The 27,888-nt window shown below is 34.4% G+C and overlaps 1 protein-coding gene across 1 annotated transcript in view; it reads right to left on the reverse strand.

Moving 5' to 3' along the window:
• Positions 1-27,888, reverse strand: part of LOC136029295 (metabotropic glutamate receptor 3-like) — a 162,069-nt gene that overhangs the window by 99,631 nt on the left and 34,550 nt on the right. The window contains exon 5 of the mRNA XM_065707557.1: positions 20,158-20,351. Coding sequence (XP_065563629.1) covers positions 20,158-20,351 — 194 coding nt within the window. The remainder of the gene's footprint in view (positions 1-20,157; positions 20,352-27,888) is intronic.

Below are 27,888 nucleotides of genomic sequence, written 5' to 3' on the forward strand. Positions count from 1 at the left end.
TTGGGGAAAGAAAGTTGCTTCGGTGTGCTCATCGAAGCAACTTTATTAGTAACAGTGACCTATGTGAATCTTTTGCGACAAATATAATTTAAAATTAGTGGTGGTTTTTATGTGTTTTTATTATAAGACCACCCTTTCTATAAAAACCTTATATACACACAGGACATAACTTACAACTCCTGCTCTAAGGGCTGTGGGGGAGATGTTAAACACCTAATTTCCAAACCTTTTAACTACGCTGGACAAAATGGCTGTCTAAAACATTCGACAAGATGCGTCTAGGGGAATTATGGGCGTGGGAGGGTTCTTGATTACCCCCAATAACTTTTGACTATCAAAAGGGCACTGATTCTTTCAATTTTCAACCAAATGAGCTGTGTTCGAAGCTTATACGGCAACAAACTGCCATCTAAAAATTTCTATCTGATGCATTTCGGGAAAGTACGATTTGTGTTGGGGGGGGATATCAATCTTATATGCTCCCTGGGCATTACTTTACAACCCTTACACCGAGGGCTATGGGGGAGGGTGTTATTCTCAAATAAATAGTTTCCATTCTTTTCAACTACGTTGAAGAAAATTGTTAATTTAGTGCCCTTTTAAGAGTCAAAATGGTCTGAGAAAAGCTACCCCCCCACGTCGTATTTTCCCCAAATACATCTAATAGAATTTTGAGATGACCATTTTTGTCTTAGAAACTTCGAAAAGGGCTCATTCGATTGAAAAGTGAAAGGACTAGTGCCCTTTTTAACAGTCTAAAGTGATTAGAAAGCAACTAGCCCCCCTCCCCTATGCTAATAATAATAATAATAATAATAATAATAATAATAATAATAATAATAATAATAATAATAATAATAATAATAATAATAATAATAATAATAATTTATTTATAACCCACATCATAACAAGTTATGGCACTTGTGGAGTAACAAAAAGAAAAAAAAATGAAATACACTGCAAATAAAATACACTACAAATAGAAAAAACACTACGCTACAATGAGATTAACCGAACAGACAGACCAAAGGATGATGAGGCGATAAACGATAAAAAGCTGATTCCAACAACCTTCCATGCAGGAGGGCCAACTTTGCACTTATATCAGGGACATCAAACTTACGAATTATCTTCCCATTGCTATACCAAGGAGGGAGATAAAGTAAAAATTTACAATATCTGAAATAAAAAGTCCGAATCTGATTAACACTTTTAATCAAAATTTTGAGATAGACCTTTTTTTGTAATAGTTAAAAGTTCTGTAAATCATGTCTTTGATGATGAGCCCCCCCCCCCACAGCCCTCAGGGCAAGGTTTGTAAGTTATACCCCAAGGACATATAAGGTTTTTATGAATAGAGCGGTCGTTTTAACTTTGGAAGAAGTTCAATTGATTGAAATCAGAAGGTTTTGTGCCCTTTTTAAAAGCCAAAGTGATTGAAGGGCTGTTACCCTTCCCCCACGTTGTGTTTTCCCCAAATGCATCCGATTTTGATTTTGAGATAGCCATTTGCTTAAAAATCCAAAAAACCAAAGATAAATGACCACAAAAATCACACGAATTCCAAAGATGACATAATAAGGCCTTTGGGGTTGACACAATGCCCCAGAGTCAGGGGTTCAGGATTGTAATTTGCGCCCCTGGGCGTATAAGGTAAATCATTGAAGGGGTGGTCGCTTGTACTTTAGAGCAGGTTCATTTGGTTGGGAATGCAGAGTTCTACTCCCCTGTTAAGAGCCAAACGTAATGGAGGGGGAATAGCCCCCCTCCCTGACATACTTCTTCCCAAACGTATTCAATCAAAATTGTGAGATAGCCGTTTTTATTACCAATAGTCCAAAGAGTATATAACAGTTTCTTCAGGGTGGACAAAATCGTCCAAAGCCAAGGTGCAAGTGTTATTAGTTGTACCCCAGTACATGTAAAGTTTTTATTGAACGGGTGGTTGTATAAATTTTGGATCGGATGGGGCTCATTTGATGGGAAGTTCAAAGTTTTAGAGCATTTTTTAAGAGTTAAAGTAAATTAAGGGCAATCAGTCCAAGCCCTTCCTTCCCCAAAACACATCCGATCAAAATTTTAAGAGACCTATCTTGTACAACATTGTTGAAAGGTCGAGTAAGAATGTCTTCGGGGATTTCAATCTCCCAACAGTCCTCAGTGCAAAGGCTGTAAGTTAGGTATTTCGTTCATTGTTTGCATATAGTATATGCTATTGGGAAAGGTATGCATGTTTAAACTTTTCTTTAAAAAAAACGATGGACATTTAGGTTATCCTTTCGGAAATTGTTGAAGGAAGCATTGAATTAAATCAAAAAAATATTATGTGTGTACGGATAGTATAAAGGGTGTAACTCGGGAAGGACTGAGCTTATTAATTTGGAACCTTCAGGGAATGATAAGGGAGATGATCAGAACGGCAATATTTGCATGCTAACAATATCACTGCAACTACCACTACTACTAATACCACATGAGTCAATTTATAACATTGAAGGGAATTATGAATTAAATGAAAAGACGATATGTACATACAGATAGTCAAAAGAGCGTATCTCAATAATTGATTGGGGTATTAAGTTGGAATTTTCAGAGAACGTTGATAGGGGAATATCATCTGGCCAAAAGGCAACGTTTGCACTCTACGAGCCCTATACATATGATGTTTTCTTGATCTCCGGGGCGAAAAGAAAATCCTCGGAAGCAGTATTATTACCTGGGTTTCGTTTGCCAAGTATGTTGTTCAATAATTGAAGTGAGTTTTAAATGACATGACGTCTAACAAACGAAGCTTTATAATCAAATGATAAAATGAGTTTCATCAGGGTATCATAGAAGTTTCAAAGATGTTTGGTCTTTTTAACTGTGAACACATTGGTTTAAAGAAGTCCACGTGTGGGGTAATTTTCGAATTTGAATTGCTGAATAAAGATTATAGTGAAGTGTCCTGTTATCACTGTCTTGTCAACTATAATATGCATGTGTACAATATGGACTTGTGTAGTTCAACGTTACGCCTTATGAACAGATTGGGATTCTATGACCGAATGATTCCCTTATTTAATGATTCCCTTATTGAACGTTGAACGTGGGAAGGAGTTAAACATAGTTAAAGAGGAAGTCAAAGAAGCGTGAAGTTTCTTGGAGTGGTTGCTCTATATGTAATGGGTGATGTACCCACTGATAGACTTTTAATTGAAAAATAAATGTCAGATATTCCCATATTCAATTTGGAAGATTTCAACAGTCCCATGTATCCATATAGAATGCAAAGCCCAGAGGACGAGATCCGACTTTTTAACAGATGGATTAGTAAACAAATTCCTTCTGGGGATATCTGTTTAAGATATCCCAGGAACAAGAACGAAAACAGTGGGATAAATTGAGATCAAAGAAAGTGGGCAATGAGTAGAGATAAGTAGCAGATGTCATTAACTCTCCCATTCCCTCATCTCCACACAGAGACCCTTTTTAAAGGCCCCAAAATCCATACACATCATAGCCCAGGTTTTTGAGCCTTTTCTGTGATTAAAAAAACCTCCTATGTCACCTTATGAATTAACAATTAAATGAAATGAGTAGCATCATAATAATACGTCGGACCACGCCCATAAGCACTACTCCTAACGTAATGGCCCTGCACACATTGGTTTTCGATTGCCAGGGCCCGCACGTGAGTCTGGGCCCTTACATTTCCCATCTAGGGCCCCATTTCCGCCTCCAGGGGCCAAATGCCCCCCACCAGCTTTTACCCACCCCCCCCCCAACTATTTTTTCTCTCCTTTTTTTATTATTTTGGACACACAGGAACGAAGTCACACGTATCGCTCACAAATGTCATAACCTCTAGTTAAAGCAAAAGGTCTCACTGGAATGTTTTCCACATCAACTCCTTGAACAAAAAAACAAGTTTGAAACTGTTTAATATGTTCATCTATAGCCACATCCCCTCTTCCCAGTTTCATACCAAACCTGGACAAAAAACACACTGAACTTGGTCACTGTGTCTGACAAAAAAGAATAAAGCTTTTGCAAGTTCTCTGGTATCAGTAAAATCCTTTAAACACGTTCCATTAAATATCTGTAGCGCAGCATCCTCTCGTTTAAGAGCATTACCTTGTTTTGTGACCTTGGTGGTTGAAGACAAAATTAATAGAGTTTTAACTATAGCTTCTTAATCCCATGTATCACTCACAAATATCACGACCCCGGTTAGAACAGGAGGTTTCACTGGGATGTTTCCCCCCATCAACTCCTACAACAGAAGAACATATTTTGAAGTTTCTTCTATGTTCATCTATAGTCACATCACCATCGTACCAGTCTCCAGCCACACCCGAACAAAAAGCAGACTGAACCTGGTCACTGTGGCCAACAAAAAATAATCCCACTTTTGCGAGTTCTTTGGTATCGAAGAAATTTTTTGACCATATTCCATTACATATCCTTTGTCTAACACCCTTTCGTTTAAGAGCAATGCATTTTTCCTGGTCAAGATTTTTAAGATGATAAAGTTTACAATAAGTTTGTCATGACATCTCCGACTATATTATACCCATTCATTAAAAATGGTTTATTATATCATTCCAGTGCAAAAATAATATTGATTGAAAGCATACAATGAACCAACTTTTATCGATGACCGGACAGAGGGTACCAATGAGACGGCCGCATAAAAAAAAAGCAAACACCCACTCAGACTCAGAAAGATAGAGAGAGACAGATGCAAACAGACACTCCGTCACAGAGGCACAGTAGGAGAGAGAGAAAAATCACACACAAAAAAAACACAAGGTTAGACGTGAGAACACACATGAACGAAACCTGGCCCCTCATTTTTGGGAATTGGGATTTTTTGGAACTTAGATTTTTTTTTTTGTGTCTTTGAATGATATGTAGTCCTTAGTGAACATGGCTTGTTTGGATTTTTTCATGTGGTTGCCCTCGTGGTACTCTATGGTTGGTCATCGAAACTACCTTGTCTATTGTATCTTTTCAATCATTTTTTTTTTTTTTACATCGGAAGGATAAACGCTTACATCATTACCTTGTTCTGACAGTGAGATATTCAATTTTCTTGGAATATCGAAAAAATTCAACATTAGTGATGGCAGATATGCACGGTTAATGTTTCCAGAGATGAAAACACTTAAAGTAAATGTGAGCATAAAAATAGTAGTCGACAATGAAGCTTCTTGCTAGTGCTTGTGGTAACTGTATTACCAAGTGAAAAACCCTGTCACCACCTTTCAGGTATTAACATTCAAGAAAAGGTCAAAAGAAGACAGGCATACTCCTCTACAATATCATAAGCCATATCTTGTCTATGTGTCACAACTTGAAACAATGTGAAAGTTCCATTTTCGCTTGACTTGGTTATTCATTGTAATTTCTGTTTGTTTTGGGTTTCATTTATTTATTTATTCTTGGTTATGTATAGTTGTTTTCCACTCGAAAAATTATTCGACTTTACTTTTGCTCATCTTTGGTTAAATGTGGCTCTGAACTTTTCTTTGAAAACTTTTGTTGTGGAAAAGTTTGTTTTTCTTACTTAATTACACCTAGCATTGGCTTAAAAAATCGATGAATAAAATCCTATTCTAGAGTTTCCTTACTTCAAGTACAAATCTGTTTTTCTTCGTCGCAAGTTAATCCGATTCAAATAAGAAGATTTCCATGTTAATTTGAAAACGTAAAGGGCTCCTCTGACCGATAGAAAATGATAATTATTTTCTTTGAAACGAGCTTTACGCTTATTCCTAGAGTAATACGGGAGGTAATCTAATACCTGGGTGATTGATAAGTAAGACTAAAAAACAAGCAAAAACTCCTCAGACACATAGAAAATGATAAATATTTTCTTCAAAACGAGTTTTACGCTTATTCCTAGAGTAATACGGGAGGTAATCTCATACCTGGGTGATTGATGAGTAAGACTAAAAAACAAGCAAAAAAAGATGTAACCGTTATATTATCATTTTCTACTAGCTGTTGGGGTGGCACTTCGCGCCACCCCAACACCTAGTTGGTGGGGGCTCTTCACGCCCCCCAAGCCCCCCCGCGCGCGTAAGTCGTTACACGCCATATTAGTTACGCGCCATTGTAGTTGTGTCCCTGTGTCCCACCTGTGAATATAGATAAATATATATATATATATGTTTTAACTACGTAAAACTTGCGAATATACAACATTCTTCGCTGTCCCATTGTCTGTGCATATAAATAGATTGTCAGGTTTACCGACTCTTGAACATGCAACATATAATTGTCCATGGGAAAAACCATCCGTATTCAGATCTATACCTCATTATTCTATTGATTGTCCTTGAGCTTTGTTAATGGTGATTTCTAATCGAACATTCCCTGTGTCCCCATCGTCATTTATATATCCCCCTGTGCTCCCGGCGTCCCCGTTGTAGTTGTGTCCCTGTATCCCGGTCGTCATTTATATTCCCTGTGTCCCGGTCGTGATTTGTGTCCCGGTGTCCCAGTCTGTAATTTCTCTTTGAGTGTCCCGATCGTCATTTATATTCCCTGTGTCCCGGTGTCGTCATTTGTGTCCCGGTGTCCCGGTCTGTAGTTTCATCTTATAATGACGTCATATACAAAGCATTATATACTTATATCTTGCGAATATACAACATTCTTCGCTGTCCCATTGTCAGTGCATATCAATAGATTTTCAGGTTTACCAACTCTTGAACATGCAACATATAATTGTCCATGGGAAAAACAATCCGTATTCAGATATATACCTCATTATTGTAATGATTGCCCTTGAGCTTTGTTGATGGTGATTGCTAATCGAACATTCCCTGTGTCCCGGTTGTCATTTATATATCCCCCTTGTGCCCCCTGGCGTCCCCGTTGTAGTTTTGTCCCTGTGTCCCGGTCGTCATTTATATTCCCTGTGTCCCGGTCGTTATTTGTGTCCCGGTGTTCCAGTCTGTAATTTCTCTTTGAGTGTCCCGGTCGTCATTTATATTCCCTGTGTCCCGGTCGTCATTTGTGTCCTGGTGCCCCGGTCTGTAATTTCGTCAGTCGACAAACATGACGTGAGTTGACAAACAACTTCATGACGGCATAATGCTCAATCTTTATAATGACGTCAGTCGACAAACATGCATGACGTCAGTCAACACACAACACACAAACAACTTATTTTTATATATATAGATATAATAAAAGTATATTGTGAAATAGAATTTTAGGAAGTGATTCTATTGTGTAAAGAGATTTATGAAGAGTTGCAGTCACGTAGACAAGGAGTTTTGTCTTGTCTATGAGAAGAAAACCTACTATTAAAATAAAAACTGTCAAAAATAGTGAACAATCTATGTCTCCTAGTAAGTTTAATATGACTTAAGGAAGCTGAATAAGAATTTAGTGTACTTTAGCAACGCAGAGACGCAGCTATTTATATTACATAGGACCTTATTCTAATTTGTTAGGTATTTGCCCGTAATCAACACTTGCTCTTGAGTAACCTGCACCAGTCCTTTAAAAAGAAGTCCACAGTGTAACAATATGTTTTGTAAAATCCTGGGACCAATTTCGATAGTGATAATACATCTCTTCTATTGACAATATATGAAAAGAAACAGATTATAACGTCTTCAGTATGCAAAAGCTTCAAAAAGGATTGAGCTTGATTTATGATTTCCGTAATCTGCCTCTTTCAATGGTTAGAAGCTCATCCCTTACAAGTTTATTGACAACATGGCTAGTAATTTAGCTTTTAGAGTGGAAACATTAGTTTGGCCTCGACTACAAATATGGCCTTTATTCTTTTAATCTGCTCGAGAAAACAATTTTATTTAATATACAGTGGACTGTTTCTAACTTAATTATTAGAAGTAAGCCAAATTAAAGTTGACTTTATTTTCAAGAAACTAAGTTCCAATCCAATCTAATGAAATTAACATAAATTGTATTTATTGGTACTGGTTTCGTGAGCTTCTTTAAGGAAATATAAGAAAAGGAAAGAAGGAGTTTTTAGATGCTTTCAGATTGCTTAAGGCGAGTGGTGCAGTTGACCCTGAAGAAAAGCTACAACATTTCCTGGATGAGCAAAGGGACTATAAAAGGCTAGTTAAATTGAAGAAAAGACATTTAAAACAGAAAGAAAGTAAAGAGGTTTTATTTACTTTAAACGAACAAATTTATCAAACCACAGATGTAGGCTAAACACCCTTACAAAGCAAAAGACGCTTTGGTAGAAGAGGGAAGGTGGAGGAGAGAGAGGATGAAACATTCCAATTAACAAAAAAAGAAACAAAACAGCAAGAAAAGCAGCCAAAAAATAAACAAAAAAGCACATCTCAGCCTCACTCAGGTTGGCATTACAGGCAACACAATAGCGCTACCTAAGTAAAGAGTGATGTGGGCACAATGTGTTATTTGTTTTATTGTTATCATTTTTTTTTTTTTTTTGGTTTTCGACCAGGGCACTTTGTATACAAGGAGTTCTCATAGGAACTTCAAAAAGAGCCCATTCAATTGTAAATTGAGAGGGCTAGTTCCCTTTTAAATATCAAAAGATATTGACTCTGTGATTGACAGCGTCAACGACAGCCCCCCCACACGCCGATAGTTTCCCCAAACTCGCCCAGGTAAACTTATCAGACAGCTATTTTGTTCAGCGTATTTAGTGGTCTGGAAATTATGTATTTGAGGATGAACCCCCCCCCCATAGCTCACAGGGCAAAGGTTGTAATTTATGCCCGGGGGGAAATAAGTTTTTTTTTTCATATAAAAGGTGGTCTTAAAAACTTTGAAACCTCATTAGATTGGTAATCAGAGGCTCTAGTGCCCTTTTTAATATCCGTAAGTATTTGGCGGGCAACCATCCCCCCTTATATTTCTCAAAATACATGCAATCAAAATTTTGAGATAGCCATTTTGTTCAGCGTAGTTGAAATGTCCTGAAACTATGTCTCTGAGAATGAAAACCACCCAGAGACCAAAGGGAAAGGGTTGTAAGCTATATTCTGGGGGCGTTTAAGGTTTTTCCAGAAAGGGTGGTCGCAAAAACTTCTGAGTTGGCTCATTGGATTGGTAATCAGTAATTATAGTGATTCCAGTACTCTTTTTAAGATCCAGAACAATCGGAGGGCAGACAGCCCCCCCCCCCAAACACATGTGGTGTTTCCCGAAATTCATCAGATAGAAATTTTGAGATGGCCCTCTGTTATTGCAGAAGCTTCGTAAAGGGCTCGTTTAATCGGAAACTAAAAGGACTTGTGCTCGATTAATCACCTCCTCCATGCTTATCATTTCTCCAAACACTTCAAATAAGAATTTTGAGTTAGCCATTTTTTGGCGTAGTTATGAAATCATGTCTTTGAGAATGCAAACCCCCCACAGCCCTAAGGGCAAGGGTTATAAGTTTTGCCCCAAGGACATATATGGTTTTATGGATAGGGTGGTCGTATAAACTTCGGAGGGAGTTCATTAGATTGGAAATCAGAAGTTTTAGTGCCCTTTTCCAGACTCAAAGTGATCGGAGGGCAGTGAAATTTCCCCTACCCCTTTCAATATTCAATCGAATGAGCTCTTTTGAATTTTCTACATTAGCTCCTTCGATACAAAGTGACCTGGTCTAAAAAAAAATAAATAATGTATTATACCCAAATTGCTCTTTACTCGGGCAGCACTGTTGGGCTGCCCATGATTAACTTTAAGACTTTTGCCATAAAAAAGGTTTTTTAAAGAAAAGTAAAGAGCTCCACTAAGCCAAAAATAAGCAGAAATAAAGTCAAATAATCTTCCAAGCATAAAATTATCAAACTTCACCATCAATAAATAAATGAAAGCCAAAACCAATAGAAATTACAAAAACTGACCAACTAAAACTCAAAACGAGCAAAAATTAACGTTAGTAATGCTGACAACCCCCATGGCTTCTCAAGAGACTTTCAGTTTAATATGCATATACAGACATTTATTCCTTGAATTTTCAACAACATTGTATTTATTAGAGTAAAAAAAAAAGAGAAAACATTTAAAATGTACTTTTTTTCAGTTAAGTGCAAATTATGTTCTGTTCTTGAGAAGGCATGGGGTTGTCAGCTCTATTAAGGTCGGAGACGGCCTGGCGGGTTGCGTCAACCCTGGATTCGTTGTTATATGTCCTTTAGACTATTTTTAACAAAAGTGCCATTTCATAATATCGATCAGTTACGTCTGGGTAAAAATTTGAAAGTGTTTTGGTAATACGTTCAGGTGGAGGGGGCCTTCAATTAAATTTGCCTCCTCTAAAGATACACGATCATGCCTTCCATAAACATATATGTCTTCGATACATAACTTACAACCCTTGCCCTCAGTTTCTGAGGTTTTTTTTCAACCGAGAAGGCCTTGTTGTATGATGTTTAGAATAATTTGAACGAAATGGCTATTTTAAAATTTTTATCGCGTGCATTGGGGAAAGAAGACGTTAACCTCCTATCATTTTTGGCATTTAAAAACAACACTGGGATTTGTGATTTCCAATTAAATGAGCCACATCCGAATTTTATGCTCATATTTGGCTTCCTAAGAATTTAGGTCGAAAGTATTTTGGGAAAACAGGGTGTTGGAGGAGGGGGGCTTGTTGCCGTCCGCTCACTATTGACTTTTAAAAAGGGAGCTAAAATTTTATTGCGTATTCTGATTTCCTGTTCAATGATTCATCTCTGAAGCTTATATGTCCTCCATTTCCATAAATACCTTATATGCCCCCGGACACTACTTACTGCCCTTGCCCTGAAAGCTGTGGAGGGGGTTGTAATCTTCACAGACATAACTTTGGATCTATCAACTAAACTTAATAAAATAGTTGGATAGAATTTCATCAGATGCGTTTGGGGAAACGTTGGGCATGGGGGGGGCTGGAATAGTCCCTTGCTCATCCATGAAAAGCTATAGCTTTTCTTCAGGGTCAACTGCACCACTTGCCTTAAGGAATCTAAAAGCTTCTAAAATCTCCTTCTTTCTTTTTCTTGTATTCTCTTAAAAAAGCTCACCAAGCCTGTACCAACAATTACAATTTATGTTAATTTCATTAGATTGGAATAGAACTTGGTTTCTTGAAAATAAATTCAAGTTTCGTTTGGCTTATTTCTAATAACTATGATGGAAATAATCTATTGTACATATAAAAAAAAAGTTTTCTCAAGCAGATTAAAAGAAAAAAAGGCCATATTTGTAGTCACAGCCAAACTAAAGTTTCCACTCTAAAAGTTAAATTACTAGCAATGTTGTCAATATCCTTGTAAGTGATGAGCTTCAAACCATTGAAAGTGGTAGATTACGGAAATCATAACTCAAGCTCAATCCTTTTTGAAGCTTTTGCATAATAAAGACGTTACAATCTTTTTCTTTTATATATTGTCAATAGAAGAGATTTATTGTCACTATCGAAATTGGTTCCAGGATTTTACAAAAGGTATTGTCACATTGTGGGCTTCTTTTTAAAGGACTGATGCAGGTTAGTCAAGAGTTAAGGTAGCAACATTTAAGGTCAGCTACTTAAGGTAGCTGAATTCTTATTCAGCTACCTTAAGTCTTATTACACCTACTAGGAGACACAGTTTTTATTTTAATAGTAGTTTTTTTTTTCTCTTAGACAAGACAAAATTTCTTGTCTACGTGACTGCCAGTATTCATAAATCTTTTTACACAATGGAATCACTTCCTGAAATTCTACTTCACAATATCCTTTTATTATATGGTAAATAATAATATAACGGTTATATCTTTTTGTCGCTTTTTTTCTTAGTCTTACTCATTAATCACCCAGGTATTAGATTGCCTCTCGTTTTAGTCTAGGAATAAGCGTAAAACGAATGTTGCAGGAAATAATTATCATTTTCTATCGGCATAAAGAGCCCTTTACGTTTTCAATTTAACATGCAAGTCTTCTTATTTGAATCGGATTAAGTTGCGACGAAGAAAAACAGATTTGTACTTAATGAAACTCTTGAATAGGATTTTATTCATAGCTATTTTAAGCCAATGCTAGTTGTAACTAAGTAAGAAAAAACAAAAATTTTCACAATAGATGATTTCAAAGGAAAGTTTAGAACCACATTGAACCAAAGATGAGCAAAAGTAAAATCAGATAATTTTTCAAGTGTATAAGGACTATATATAACCAGGAATAAAATGAAACCCAGAACAAACAGAAATTACAATGAATATCGAAGTCAAACGAAAAAGGAACAGAAACCACCACAAAGAGGAGTAGGGATAATAATGCTTGAATTGTATGAAGGCCAAAGCACAACTTGCATTTTGCTAAAAATAGTTTTATATCGAGCTACATTTTTTTCTCATACCATACAAAATATAGCCATAATAACCAAAACTAAAACGGCAAATGAATATGGATTAACAGTTTAATATGCAATGACATTTATTCCTAAAACTCTCAACAATCTTTCGGCTAATAAAAGTTATAAGAGAGAGAACGTTTCAAATGTGTTTTATTTACATGAAAGTATAAACTACGTTCTGGCCTTTAGAAGTCACAGCGGGCGTTAGGTATCCTCTTCTATGTGGTAATTTCTGCTCGTTTCAATTTTAATTAGTTATTGATTTGTGTTTTAGGTTTTATTTATTTATTGATTGTGGTTTATAGCCTTTTTACACTTAAAACCTTTTTTTATTTCACTTGTTGTCGTCTTTGGTTTAATATAGCTCTTTACTTTTTTAAGGAACTTTTTTTGTTGAATATTTTTAATTAATTTCTGATTGGCAATGTCTTTTTCATTGATTAAGGCAAAATAATTTTAGATCCTTTCAATATTTCTTAATACGAATCCAGATTTTGGCTTGCTATTTATATTTTGGATAAAATTTTACAGCAATTTTAATCATAGTTATGCTATAGTTTTCAAATGGAAAGGTACTGGGAATAATATTCAAATAAATTGGTTAAAAATCCGCAAAATCTTCAGGTTTACTTATTGCTGACTGAATTCTAGCCCCATCAGGTGATAGTCTTGAGTATGGACAAGTATAAATCAGACATTACCCTCTACATGTCTTTTAAGTCTTAACTTAATTCCCTTATCCATTCCTAAAATATCGCAGATACACCCTTTTGAATGCCATGCATGTACATAGTTCGCTTTGGTCAAATTCAGCTTCCCAACCATCATGCCAAGACTGTTTTAACTTATTGCCCCTAGTTGTTCTGAATGTACCATAGGTATGCCTTTTTTACGTAATTTGGTTAACAAAATGTCATTATATTCAAACATAATACCCTTAGTTATCTCTAGGATACCGCACAGATATCCTTTTGACAATATACACGCACTATATCTTTTGATTTAGTTTTACATACCCCTACTTGCAACGTAGTCGCAACTAGTCACGGTCACTGTTTCATGTAGTAGCAGTCATAGTCACAAGTAGTTGCTTTTCAGTCGTAAGTAGCTGCAGACACAGGTAGTTGTTGCAGTCGCACTTGCATGTAGTCACAATCATAATTCCAAGTAGTCCAAGTTCAGCCCCGAATAGTTAGTGTTGCACTCGGAAGCAGTCAAAATCGCAATTAATCACAGTCACAAGCATTCGCAGTTACAAATATTTCTAGTCTCAAGTAGTCACAGATACAAATAGCAACAAGTAGTCACAATCTCAACTAGTTTAAAGCGTAAGCTTTCATAGTTGCAGTTATTAATAGTGGCAATAGGAGGAGTAATAGCAGTAGTAGTTGTTGTAGTACGTCATACAAGGATAAGTTGCAGTTTTAGTAGTATAAGTAATAGTAGCATTAGTAGTAAGATTGAGAGTTTTCCATTAAACACCCTATGCCATTGTTAATATATTATTAATACGCCCTTATATCAACATGCGTGCACAGAATGTGTTTCGGTGTAGTTTGAAATCCGTTTTCACATCCCCTGAAAGCTTCATCTTGCTGCCCTTAGATATAGCAGATATAGTAGGTTCAACCTTTTATCAACTATGTTTAGAATAGCCTCGTCCTCGACATGTCAACCTCAAAGTTTCAACTTAATACCTTTGGCCATCCCCTGAAAGCTTCATCTTGATGCCCTTAGGTATAGAAAATATAGTAGGTTCACTCTTTTATCAACTACGTTTGGAATAGCCTCATCCTCGACATGTCAACCTCATTCAACTTAATACCTTTGGCCGTTCAGGAGATATGGCAAGTACGCCGTTATGACAAAGTTAGATGCTTGTTACGTCTTTTGATTCAATTAAACACCCCCAATGTAACGCCCCAAAATTTCTAACTTAGCACCCCTAACTATCCCTGGGATATTGCACATAGGGCCTTTTGATAGTCTGGACCCAAATAGTACCTTTTCGTTGAGTTTTACATCTTCATCAAATTTCCTGAAAATTGAAACGCAATACATTATTATATTCTTGCGACATTTTAACTACGCATTTGGACCACCTGGATGCACTTAAACGCTTTTGATTTAGATAAGCAATGGTAGTAGAAGTAGTTATAGAATTAGTTCTGAGAGTTTCAACTTAATACCCTCAACTGATCCTGAGATAATGCTGAAACACCCTTGTGGATACACAAAGTGCCCCTTGATTTGTTTTATGTCAACATAAACTTTCACTGAAATTTTCGACATAATGCCCCATTTTATCCGTGAGATATTTCTTTTTTGCAATATTTTACACTCTTTTTATTTATTTCCATAGTAGGAAAAGTAGCAGCATTAGTAGTGATAATACTTGCCGTCAAAGTTTCAACTTAATACACTCGGCCCTTTCTGATACACAGCTGATGTATCCTTTATATCCATTATGTACCTACTACCTTGTATACCTGACAGCATTCTCTGACTGTTTCAACTTTAATCCCTATTATAATCCTTAGATATCTTGCTTATGCCATATGACAGACTGGAAGCACCTAAACTATTTTCAGTTCGATCAATAGTGTTGGTAGTAGTAGCCGCAGTGTTATTAGAAGTAGCAGCAATGGTAATGCTAATATTAATAGCCTTATAAAGTGTGCTTGATATCCTCTAGCTTTCCTGGGATATTGCTGATACAACCGTTCGACTACCTGCACGTAGGTAGCTTTTTTTTTTAATTCAACATTCTTTCAAAATGACCTAAAAGTTTCAAATTAATTCTCTTAGCCGTTCCTAAGATATTACATAAATATCATTTTGACAACATGTATTGACAACTGTGTTGTCAAATATCATTTGACAACACAGATTGTGTGGAGATTTGGTTCATAACTGCACTAAACATTCCTGGAAAATTTTACTTCAATACTCTCAGCCTTAGATATAGTAGCAGTGGTGGTAGCAACTAGATTCCATTGTTTAGTTCAACATCCCCCTTAACATCCCTTGATACTTTCCACTTAATGCTCGAAGTGGCTCTTGGTAAAATGCTGATAACCTGCATATTCATAGTGTATTTAGATTTAGTTCAACATTTTCATCAACAAATCCTGAACATTTCACCTTAAAACCTTTAGCCTTAGTAGTGGTAGTAGTAGTATTAGCGGTAGTAGTAGCAGTAGAAGAAGTAGTGCTGGCATTGACACAGTGCCTTTTCGGTTTTTTTAACCTTCTTAATAAGGTTTGCCTTAGCAGTACTACCGGTAGTAGTATTAACATTAGTAGAAGTAAAAGATGAAGTAGTAGTTATAATTCTCTAAGCTGTGCCTGAGATATTGTTGATGGTTCCTTTTGATTCCTTGCACATAGGAAGTGGGTTCTAATTTGTTCAATATTCTCTTTGAAATTTAATGCAAACTTCACCTATACATCACTTTCCTTAGTAGAAGAAGGGGTAGTAGTATTAACCGTGTAGAAGTAAAAGTGGAAGAAGTAGTGATAGTATGAGTAAACTGCATTCTGGTGTAGTTTTATAGCCTCCCTTAGAATGCCCTAAAAGCTTTAACTTAATTTTTTAAGCTGTTCCTGGGATATTGCTAGTACGCCATACCCTAGATATTGTTGAAAACCCTTCGGTAAATCTGAAAACAAGCAGTGCATTTTCGATCAGTTGAACATCCCCCTAAATATTCCCTGAATGTTTCACCTTTGTTGATACTGATTCAGTTGAGAACACCCAAAATGCTACAAGTGCAGTCCTGAACTAAGTGTCTTGACTCTAAGTTCATTACGATTTTTTTTTCTTTTATCGTATTGTCAGTAGCCTTTGGCTCTGTTTCCTCAAGGTCTGCTGGTATGCCTCGTGTCAAACTTATATTGGATCTTTCAATGACTCCCTGTCAGATTTGGTTTGCCTGGGTGAAGTTTTTCTTTGATGACAGTCATGATATGTTTTTAGATTTGCCTGATTTTCCGCTGGAATGAGTGAATCGTACACTTCAAAGTAACGGAAGTCTTGCTTTATATGCTTCTGCTGGACTAGTTTATTACTTAATTACTTAATTACTAACCTATCAAACAGTTCGTGATAACGAACTGTGGTAAGGAGCGACCCGGCTCAATAGTAAACGAAACTCTAAAAAATGGAATTTTGATGCTAAAATATACATCAAAAGAATCAGATTTTCATTCTGATTTTAAATATATAAGTTTCATCAAATTTAGTCTTTGTCATCAAAAGTTACGAGCCTGAAAAAATTTGCCTTATTTTTGACAATAGGGGAAAACACCCCCTAAAAGTCACATAATCTTAACGAAAATCACACCATCGCATTCGGCGTATCAGAGAACCCTATAGCAAAGTCTTCAAGCTCCTATCGACAAAAATGTGGAATTTTGTATTTTTTGCCAGAAGACAAATCACGGGTGCGTGTTTATTTGTTGTTTTTTTTTGTTTTTTTTTTTTTTCCCCAGGGGGAAAATTTTTACTAATAAAAATGCTTTGACGTCTGTACCCCCAACTGTCACTCTCACAGAAATAACTTTTTCCCTCTTCTATTAACCGTAATTCAATGGTAGTCAGTGATATTTCATGATAAATCAGAAGATTAAAGCTATATTTGCTAAGATATTGTGAAAACTCTAAAGATACTATGACCTAATGACAAAAAAAATACTTTGGGGACAAAGTCTCCCAAATGGGCTTGAAATGGGGCAAAAAATTTCTATGATTAGGGCAAAGCCTCTGCCCGCAGGCTCTAAATCTAAAAAGGAGCTCTATTGGACAAGAGACAATAGAAAAAATTAGTTATACGGAAAAAACACAATATTTTCCTCCAAAAAAAATTTTCAGATATCCCATTCTCCTCACTTCTACAGAAATTATTTAATTATTAATAATAACTAAAAATTATTTGTACGTGAAGAGTGGTTGCAGCTGTTTACTAGATTGCTTAAAATAAATTAAATTGAATAATTTTCATAATATTTAGTTTTGTCCAAATGTATTAATTCGAAAGTAAACTATCGTAAGTGAAGCAAACCATTTGAAAATAAAAAGTAAAAGTCTATGCATGGTATTTTCAACTTATTATTATATGAACCCAAATTATTCAATTTAACAAGGAAGTTGAAATTACCTTGACAATTAACTACGGAAAATGAATTGAAATTCTTTATTTCTTAAGCAGATTCATAAATAAAGAACAAAAAAGAAAAAAATCAAATCACTTGTAAGTTGTGGATCTTGATTTTATATACTAAATAGATTTTAGAAAAAGTCTATTCATCACATATTATATAAACATATGTTAACTAATCCAACTAGACACTGGTGGGAAAACTAGAATAGGTTGCAAAGGTGACACTTCGTGGTGACACGAGAAGGAAGAACTAGAAGACGAATATTCACCCTTTGAGGGTGGTAATAATAATAATAATAATAATAATAATAATAATAATAATAATAATAATAATAATAATATTAATAATAATAATAATAATAATAATAATAATAATAATAATAATAATAATAATAATAATAATAATAATAATAATAATAATAATAATAATAATAATAATAATATAATAATAATAATAATAATAATAATAATAATAATAATAATAATAATAGTAACAATAATAATAATAATAATAATAATAATAATAATAATAATAATAATAATAATAATAATAATAATAATAATAATAATAATAATAATAATCATCATCATCATCATCTATTGTTACCCTTTGTACGCAACAAAATGCACTAAAGAGGAATATAAGAAAATGAAAAGAAAAACAAAAACGTAAAGACAAAAAAAAATTCAACTCCTGACAATTTTAACTTTCAAACACTTTTCGGCATCTAGTTCCAGTTCCAAAATTTTGTGTAAGGGTATATGACAACCTAATTAGTCCATTCACCTCAATGACTCCACAAAAATATCTTCAGATAAAAATAAAATATTCTCCAATCAGCTAACAATGGATTTTCCCTATGAAATTACATCTAATTATGTGGTGCGCGGGTACTTGAGCTACCTCTCCCGAGCAGTTTAAGGCCTATAGACCGGCCGGTACCTATACGGCTCTTCCCACTCACTCCCACTCTCTTCTGCAAATTTCATAAATATTACTGAATCAACCTTTTTTCCATTGTCTTCTTCATGCTCTAATACATGGGTAAAACATGAAAAGTTTTCACAAATAGCGACGTTAGGCATTTGATAGAAGGCAAGTCAGTGGGCAATCGATAACTCTGTTGCAGCGGTCAGCAAATCTACGTGATAGTTCATCCATTTTTTGACATATTTCAAAAAACACGTAGGCTTACCGTCTGAAATGTACCCATTACGAGTCAAAATGGGGATACTAAGAAAACACTTGCAGAACCTAAAGAACATCGATCGGATTTGCTTTTTATCAGATGGAGAGAAAAATTCCCGAACAGGTGTCAAAAAACAACGCATGCGGTGCAAGAAAATGCATTATATAGCCGACCAAGGTTTCTCTTATCAAACTGGCCCTTTACCCTGGCAAGAAGCCCATTAGATTGTCTTAGTTGCTTAATATTTATCTCTATGTTAGAGGTTCTTAGATATGAGAGAAAATATCGTGAAGAATCGTCTGTCCTCAATACATTACCATGAAGAAGTGCCAATTTCCTATGCACTACCACGGAGAAACACCTATTCCCTATATAATATAGAATATGGAGATAGTACTTTGCCATGTGAAGTACACTTCCTTTATCTACTGTATCTTTTGATTAGGTTCAACAACCCTCTCAATATTCTTTTAAATTGTTAACTACTGAACACTATTAGCTGTCCTAGAATTATTACAAATATGAAAACTGGATGCACAGAGTGACATACAGAAACCTAGATACATACAGTGTCTTCTGAGTTAGCTCATCATTCCCCTCAACATACCCTAAAGATTTCAACAAATAACCCATAGTACTTTTTTCAGATTTTAGGATACTTCCTTGTGACAACCAGGACACACATATTGCCAATTAATTTAGTTTTAACGCCCCAATTAGCATTATTTGAGAATTTTAACTTAATACCCTTACTCCTTACTTACCCCTTACTCCTTACCTACAGTATGTTACCAAGAATTCTTTTATTAAATTCAAAACTCTTTCTTTAAAGTGTCGGATACTTTTAGCAAAACCCACTTCTTACTTTTTTTTGTCAAGACAAGCTGCTTGACAATTCTCTTGCAATAGGCACTTACAGTGAGATGGCATATTTAAGATTTTGTCTAATCTTTCTTCACGTTTGCAAAGATACAAAAAAAGAAAAGAAATGACAAGACTAAAAAGGCTGACAAAACTGAAATTTACAATCCAAATTGCGTTGTCATTTTCTGGAGTCAAAAAGCTAGTTAATTAGTGGCGATATCACCTAGCCATAAAAGACTCACGGTTACGACCAAAAACTAATTGCAAGTCTATTTTCATTGATCTATATTTACTTTAATCATCTATTCTTCAGATTCCAGGAAGTGGTCACCGCCTCCATTTTAGATAATTTAGGTCTTTTCATGCATGTAAAATATACAAAAAGAAATTTTTTATTAAATTTTATTCGAAGTTAAAATATAATTAATAGTAAAGTGTAATGAATATTTTTTTTGCAAAAGGATAGTCCTTTCTACTTGAATACTTCTTCAGTAAGTGTTCTAAGAAATAACATAATAAAACTGAAATCTTAAAAGAAAGCAATTTGTCATGGTCCAGTGTAGTAAGGTCAATTATAGTATTCAGAAATGAAAACTAATTTACACACTCAGATATAACACTTACCTCTAGATTGAGGATGGCTTATAATTTTTTTTGCAATCTCTTCGTACTTAGATGCGTTGCAATCATAGCTGACTTTATACTGTGCAGCAAAGCAAACATTGTAAAATGGAGCCATTGTAGTTAGTTTTTCATGAGCTTTCATCGAGTATTCAGTGTCTGAGTAAACTAGACTCACGTACGACCAGTTGAAGTGTCTGAAGAAAAATATATATAATAACTTACTTTATAAATGTACTACTTTATTTACTTTAGTGAAAGTAAAAAGCAAAGTTGATAGTTAAAACTAATATAGTTAAATTACTACTTCGTAGGTTTATTCAATATATTTTCGAAATAATGCTTGAAATAAACTGGCTCGCGATATTTTCCTACATTCATAGAAATACAAAAAAAGCTAATGCTTTAAAGAAAACTCAAAACCAACTCAACAAAAAAGAATTAGGACCAACAAATCCTTAGGAAAGAGCTTTTTCTAAGGGAGAAAAGGGTAAGGGCTCTTGCAACATCACACACTACATAAATAAACACAAAAAACTAAATAATCACACTCACACAAAAAAAGAACTATAGAGAAAAAAAAAATCAACATTAAATACACACAAGAAGCCAAATTCACAAAAAAAGAAAAAAAGTACTATAAACGAAAGATAACAATAGAAAAAATTTACAAAGACGATTATGAGGAGAAAGCCTATCAAGAGCAGTACCTAAGATCTTCCTATGTTGCTTACCCTAATTAAATGTTTTAAATTTTAGTTTTTTTTTGCTTTTTTTACCTTGATCTAGTCTAGATCTGGTTTTGTTTAATTAAAAACGTGTGATAAAACGTAACATGTTTCTTTGACCTTGCTGACAAAAGTTAAATAAATTTCAGAGCATTAGAAAGCTTTTACAGAGAACAAACACGCTGGCACTCAGGATGAAGAGAAACCACTGTTTTATAATTCAATTAAAAAAAAAGTTTCCCACTGTTTCCTGTTCCTTGGTAATTTGTTTTCTTGCTCAAAGATAGGTTAAATCTTCCTTTAATTTGTAGGACAAAAGCCTTATAATTATTGTCTTTACTTTACTTAATTTTTTTCCTCAAAAAGTCCCCTCAGCCCCATATTCTCATTTTAGTTGCTGTAAGGTTCGCTTCCACTCGTTTTTAACAAATAACTTATGATTTTTGTAAAACATTACTGAATTTACGTTCAAATTCAAAACTCTCAATTTTCAATTACAAGGTCAATCTTGACCATTAGCGCATAAAAAACAGCTTGTACGATATCACACTTTCTCCAATGTCTTATATGTAATAAAACTAAAAGTCAGATTTTTTATTCACATATAGTAATTCACATGGCATTCACATGACTAGAGCTGACAACCCCCATGTCTGCTCAAGACCAGGACATAATTTGTACCATACTGAAAAAGAACAAAAACAAATGATCGTGGATTGTCAGTCTAATAAACGTATGCTAATATTTATTCCATAAAGTCTTAATAATTCATTATTGAATAAAGACAGAAAAACAAAAATACTTAAGATGCATTGTTTTTATTTTTAAGATGAATTTTGACAGTTTTTACGACTAGTACATATAGAAGCTCGTAAGAAGGTCGAGGTTTCAGATTTGTTCTATTTATTCAATAATAAGAGCGAAAGGGAAATATTATCACCCTGTTTTAAAGCAATCGGAATATTTCAAGTGCTAGAAGAATAAATTCAGTTATGAAAAGTATTTTGAGCATCGTATTTTCCCATCTCCCACCAAAAAAACATAATTTTGACCGTTTTTTTTTAAATGACCTCTTCCACCTTCAAAAGAGTAATCATTTCTTTCCTCTGAATTTAAAATTAATGGTAGTCTATTTTTCCACAACAGGGAGTAAAAGAATCCCTTTTACTGATTTTTTTTCTCAACTTTAACTCTATTTATAAATATTCTTTTGAAGACTTTTAAATTCTTTTAATGCTATTTAATGATTACCCATAAAACTATACAAATCTTAGCAAATTAACCTTTTTTTAGCCAAAAAGGCGTAAAACTTAATGTCCTTTCTTCACCTGGAATTGTATTCACTCGCTCGAGATTCCCTCATACCCCACTTTTTTCAAGTAATGTGAAATTCGTCTTGTATCTATATTTGATTATACCAGTGGGAGGAGGATATTTCCACCCCTTATTCATGTAATTGCAAAATAACTGATGCTTGAAAGAGAAATGTGAGATTTATTTAGGATTTACCCCACCTCACTCTCAAAAGGATAAACTAGGCTTTGAATTTTTCTTTTTTTAACATTAATCTAAACTTTTTCCCCTAAATAAGTTTTTCAAAGAAAAGTAAAGATCTTCATTAAACCAAATATGAGCAGAAATAAAGCCAAATAACCTTCAAAGACTCAGACTACAACAGGTTATCATCAATAAATAAATGAAACCCAAACGAACCGAAATTACAAAAAACAACCTAGTCAAACTCAAAACAAGCAATTATTCACATGAGTAGGGCTGACGACCCCCATGCCTTAAGGACCAGAACATAATTTCCGCTTTACTGAGATATCAAAATAACAAACAAATGAACGTGGATTGTCAGTTTTACTGATTTTATACTGATTTTTACCCACATACTGATTTTTATTCCTTAAAGTCTTTAACAGTTCTCTATTTATTAAAGTCAAAAAAGTAAAAACTTTTGAAATGTATTTCTTCCAATAAAGCACAAAGTATTTCCTATCCTTGAGAAGATAGGGAGGCTATCAGCCCTACTCATCTTAATATCTGCTCGTTTTCAGTTTGACTAGGCTATTTATTGTAATTTCTGTTCGGTTTGAGTTTCATTTATTTATTGATGATGAATTGTTGTAAATTTTCACTTCGAAGATTATTTAACTTTATTTCTGTAGATGTTTCGAAAATTGACATAGTTTTTTAATGGAAAAAATTATATCTTTTTGGTTTTCAAACAGTTCGTTCAAAATGCAGAAAATTCATAAAATTTAATTGTAAATATCAAAACTTACGAGCCTGAGAAAATTTATCCGATTTTTGAAAAAAGGCAGGAAACAGTCCCAAGACATCAAGTGGTTTTAATGAATATCATTCCGTCAGATTCAGCATACCAGAGAACCCCACTTTATAGGTTTCAAGCTCCTATGTACAAAAACGTGGAATTTTGCACGCTTATTTTTTTCCCAAAGTTACCCGATCAAAATTTTGAGATAGCCATTTCTTCAGCATAGCCGAAACATCTAATAACTATGTCTTGAGGATGCCTTCACCCACACAGTCCCCAGTGGAAGGGCTGCAAGCTATGAGCTTTGTCAGTTGTTTTCATATAGTGTTGGTTATTGGGAAGTACATAGTCGTTTTCAGGGGGATTTTTCTGGTGGAGAAGGGGGTTTGGTGAGAGGATCTTTCATTGGATGAATTTTTCATGTGGTAAAGGAATTTTCCATAGAGAGGGAGCCGGATTTCCTATTATTATTTAAAAAACAATCAGAAATTAAATAAAAAACAAGTGTTACACTGAAAGTATGGAGCAACGTTAAAACTTGAAACAAACAGAAATTATTACACATGCATAGGGGGTCCCCCCACCCTCATCATTTCCTCACTCTTTACGCTACAAGTTTTTCTTAGTACTTTCAAAAGAGCTTTTTATTCTAATTAAACGGCTTTTGTGATTCAGGAGTCATTTCTAAATAATTGGAACAAAACTTAAACTTAAAACCAAAAACTAAAGATTAAGGCATTGAGGAGAGGTGACTCCCATCCCTCATAAACGTAACAGTTTCTGTTCATTTTAAGTTTTAATGTTGCTCCTTACTTTCGGTTGAAAAAAAACTTGCCTGTTTCGTTATATTTTCCTAAGAATCCATAGTTTGGCTTACTATTTGTACCTTGGAAAAACTTTTTCAACAAATTTTAATACTGACACAAATAATACTATGTTCTGTGACAGCCTGGGTACACGTAAACTCTTTTGATTTAGTTAAATTGTAAGAGCATTAGAAGTAATAGTAATAGTTTTGAAAGTTTCATCTTAATACCTCCAGTTGTTCTTAAATTATTACTTAAATGTCTTATTGGCAACCAGCATTCGCATGTTGCCTTCTGGTTTAATTTTAAAGCAAAATTTAGTTTTAAAGTAGAATGGGCAAATTGCATAGCTGTGGGGGGTGGATATACCCAATATCCCTCAGCCACCGTTACTGGACCCTTCTACTGGGCTGAACAAAATTGCTAACTCAAAGTTTGACTTGATACGGAAAATGAATGTGCTTAGGAGGAGAGCTGCTTGCCCTCTGATCACTTTGACAATTATATTGCTAACCATTATAGAGTGGCACTGCCCATGAAATTGCTTTTGTGTCATTTTGAAAACCTACATAATTTTTTTTTTCGTTTAATTCAAACTCCCCCTAACACTTCCTTAAGGTTTAGTATTAATAGTATACACGTATTACCTTCTGGCAAGTTCAAAATCTTCCACAACTTATCATTAAAGGTCTAACTTAATAATATAAGCCGTTTTTGAGATATTGCTTTTCTCACCTTTTTAAAAATCTACATGCTCATAATTCGTTTTTATATAGTTAAAAATCCACCGAAACATTCTTTGAAAGTTTCACCTTAATACTCTTAGCTTGCGTAATAGCAATTGTTGTTGTAGCAGTAGAAGCCTTAGTAGCAGTATGCACTTAGCACCTCGGGTTTTCTTCAACATCCCCTTCAACCCATGCAGAAAGTTTTAAGTTAATGCAATCAACAGTTCCTGACAACCTGTGTGGACATAGTGTCTTTTGGTTTATTTTCAATATTTCCTAAGTCTTTTGCCTTATTACCTTTTGCTTTAGTAGCAGTAGTGGTAGCGCCATCAGTGACAGTTCCAGCAGTTCTAGTAGTAGCAGTACAATCTTTAGTAGTAGCTTTAGCTTTAGTAGCAGAAGTGGAAATAGAGATAATAATAGCAGTAATAGTAGTATGAGTAGAAGATCTAGCATAAGGATGTAAATATTGTCTTTTGGTTAATCCTATATCCCTCCTCCTAAACAAGCCACCCTGTTAGTTTCAATTCACACACCAACCTGTTCCTAAGGTTTCGCTGATACACCCTTTTGACAACTTGCATACAGACGGCGTGTTTTGGATTAGTTCACCTTCCCCCTTCAAAAAAAAACATCCCTGAAAATTGCACTGTCATACCCTTAGGCATAGTTGTAATAGCAGTCACAGTAGTAGTATTAATATTGATAGTACTAGTATAGTAGTATTGATAGAAATAGCACTAATACTAGTAACAGTAGTAGTATTAACATATTGCCTTTTGGTCAGTTGATACAAGTTACAACTAAATACCCGAATCCGTTCTTTATATATGCTCTTCTGACAGTAGCAGTGGTAGTAGTGTTAGTAGTAGCATGCACATATTATCTTTTGGTCTATTGATATTCACGTTTAAGCAATACAACAACAAAAGAGAGAATAATGAGGACTTTTTTTTTCTCCAAGACAGTGAACCAACAAAACCTATTTGAATATTTCGGCCCTATATCTAAGGGCCGTCTTCAGCAAAGAAAAAATAAAAAACAATAAAACACTTACAATAAAAGTTCTCAGTTAATAATCCATTTTTTATTTTAAAATAGCCTTGGCATCATTACTTCTTAACGAAAAGTTCAGCCAAGACTGTCTGATAAAAGTTAACATTTTACAAGATAAAAAGGTTCATTCATTTCACTAACTGTATTTATTAAAAATTGGAATGATTTCTTATTGCGATATTTGCCTTCTCTGCAGCTAATCTGATAGTTGATATTGGGCTTGTTTTTGTTTATTCCTATTTTTGTTTTATTTTGAATTAGATTATTTTCTATAATTAATTTTGTGTACATAGGGTTGAGTGTGTATTCACCCAAGTCTCTATTTAGGGATGTATTATTATTTAAGTTTCGTTTGATTTCGATTGCCTCACGGACAGTTTGTTTGATTCCTATTAGAATCGTTTCGTCAAAAAGAACATAATGGTTTGGATTTTCAAAAATATGACTACTTAAAGCTGAATCGAAAGATATAGAGTTATTTTTAGATTTTAACACTTTTTCAATACTTTCTTTGTGTTGCTGCAATCTTGTTCCAAAATTTTGGTGGGTTCGACCAATGTAATAATTTCCACAACTACATGGTATTTGATACACCCCTCGTAGACGAGTAATTGGGGTTTTATCCTTACCAGAATTGACAAGATTCATTATACTTAAATTGCTTGTGAATACAACACGTAAATTGTTCTTTAAACAAACTTTTTTTCAGTTTTGAAGTAATTTTCGGAATATAAGGCAGGTAAATCGTGCTTGTGGGTTTATTAGAATCATTTACTGGTGTGGGATTTAAGGCTTTAGAAGAATGCATCTTTAATCTTTGAGCAATAACAGTATTTATGAGAGAAATTGGGTACCCTTTGCCAAAAAGTATGTCTGTAATAAAATTTAATTCTTTTTTAACATACGGCTCTGAACAGATATTAAGTACTCTATCCACAAGAGATATTACCACACCTCTTTTAACCTGTGGAGGATGGTTAGATTTGAAGTGAAGGTATCTATTATTATGCGTAGGTTTTCTGTAAACCGTAAAATCAAGTTTATTCACACTGCGTATTATCAATACATCTAAAAAAGGTATTTTTCCATCTCTTTCGGTCTCTAGAGTGAATTGCAGGTTTCTATCGTAAGTATTTTAATGTTCTAGAAAACCTTTAAGTTCTCTTTCGCCATAATTCCAAACTGAAATTATGTCGTCCATGAAACGTCCCCAAAACACATGATTAAGAAAATACGAATCTAGGGCCCAATTTTCAAGATTTTCGACGAAAATATTTGCGAGTAGGCCTGATAGAGGTGCTCATAGGAAGGTCCCTTACCTGGTTGTAATATGAATCTCGAAACTGGAAGTGCATGGAATATTTGTTACATAATTTAACCAAATGCATGAGAACATCAATGTCTAGACCTATTGCTGACTCTTCGATTAGATGGTAATTGTTTTCCAGTTTATTTTGTAATAATTGTTCAGATTTCAAAACATCAATACTAGTATACATAGAAACTATGTCAAAGCTGCTTAATATGGAATTTTCAGAAATGTCTATTTGTTTCAATTTTTCTACAAGATTAACTGAATTTTTTATATAAGATTTTTGGGAGTGAAGCAATGGTTTAAATGCAGTGCATAACCATTTTCCAATGTTTGAGGCAGGTGATTTTGTGCTAGCTACAATGGGTCTTAGAGGAATGCCTTGTTTGTGCAATTTTGGTAATCCATAAAACTTTGAGCAAAAAACACCACGAGGGAGGAATTTATTGTACAACTGTGGAGTGATTCTGCCATTTTCTTTCAAAGTTTTTAATTCTTTTATTACTTTTTGAGCAAATTTATCAGTCTGGTCATGGGTTGATTTAACATAAGTGGTTGTATCATTTAAATGTGACTGAATTTTACCATCATAATCAGTTTTATTCATAATTACTATGGAGTTGCTTTTATCGGCTTTAGTGATTATTATTGAGGAATCTTTACGGAGTTTATTCAAAACTTTTGTGTCATATGATTTTTCCATTGCGTTATTGGGAGAATTAGGAAGTTTTAATGAGGTGTTGTAAAGAATGTTAATTAAACAAGATCTAACTGTATCCGGGTTTGAAACAAGAGCACTACATTTGTGGAGAGAGGATTCTAA

This window comes from Artemia franciscana, chromosome 1 (assembly GCF_032884065.1).
Source record: "Artemia franciscana chromosome 1, ASM3288406v1, whole genome shotgun sequence".
Classification (NCBI taxonomy): domain Eukaryota; kingdom Metazoa; phylum Arthropoda; class Branchiopoda; order Anostraca; family Artemiidae; genus Artemia; species Artemia franciscana.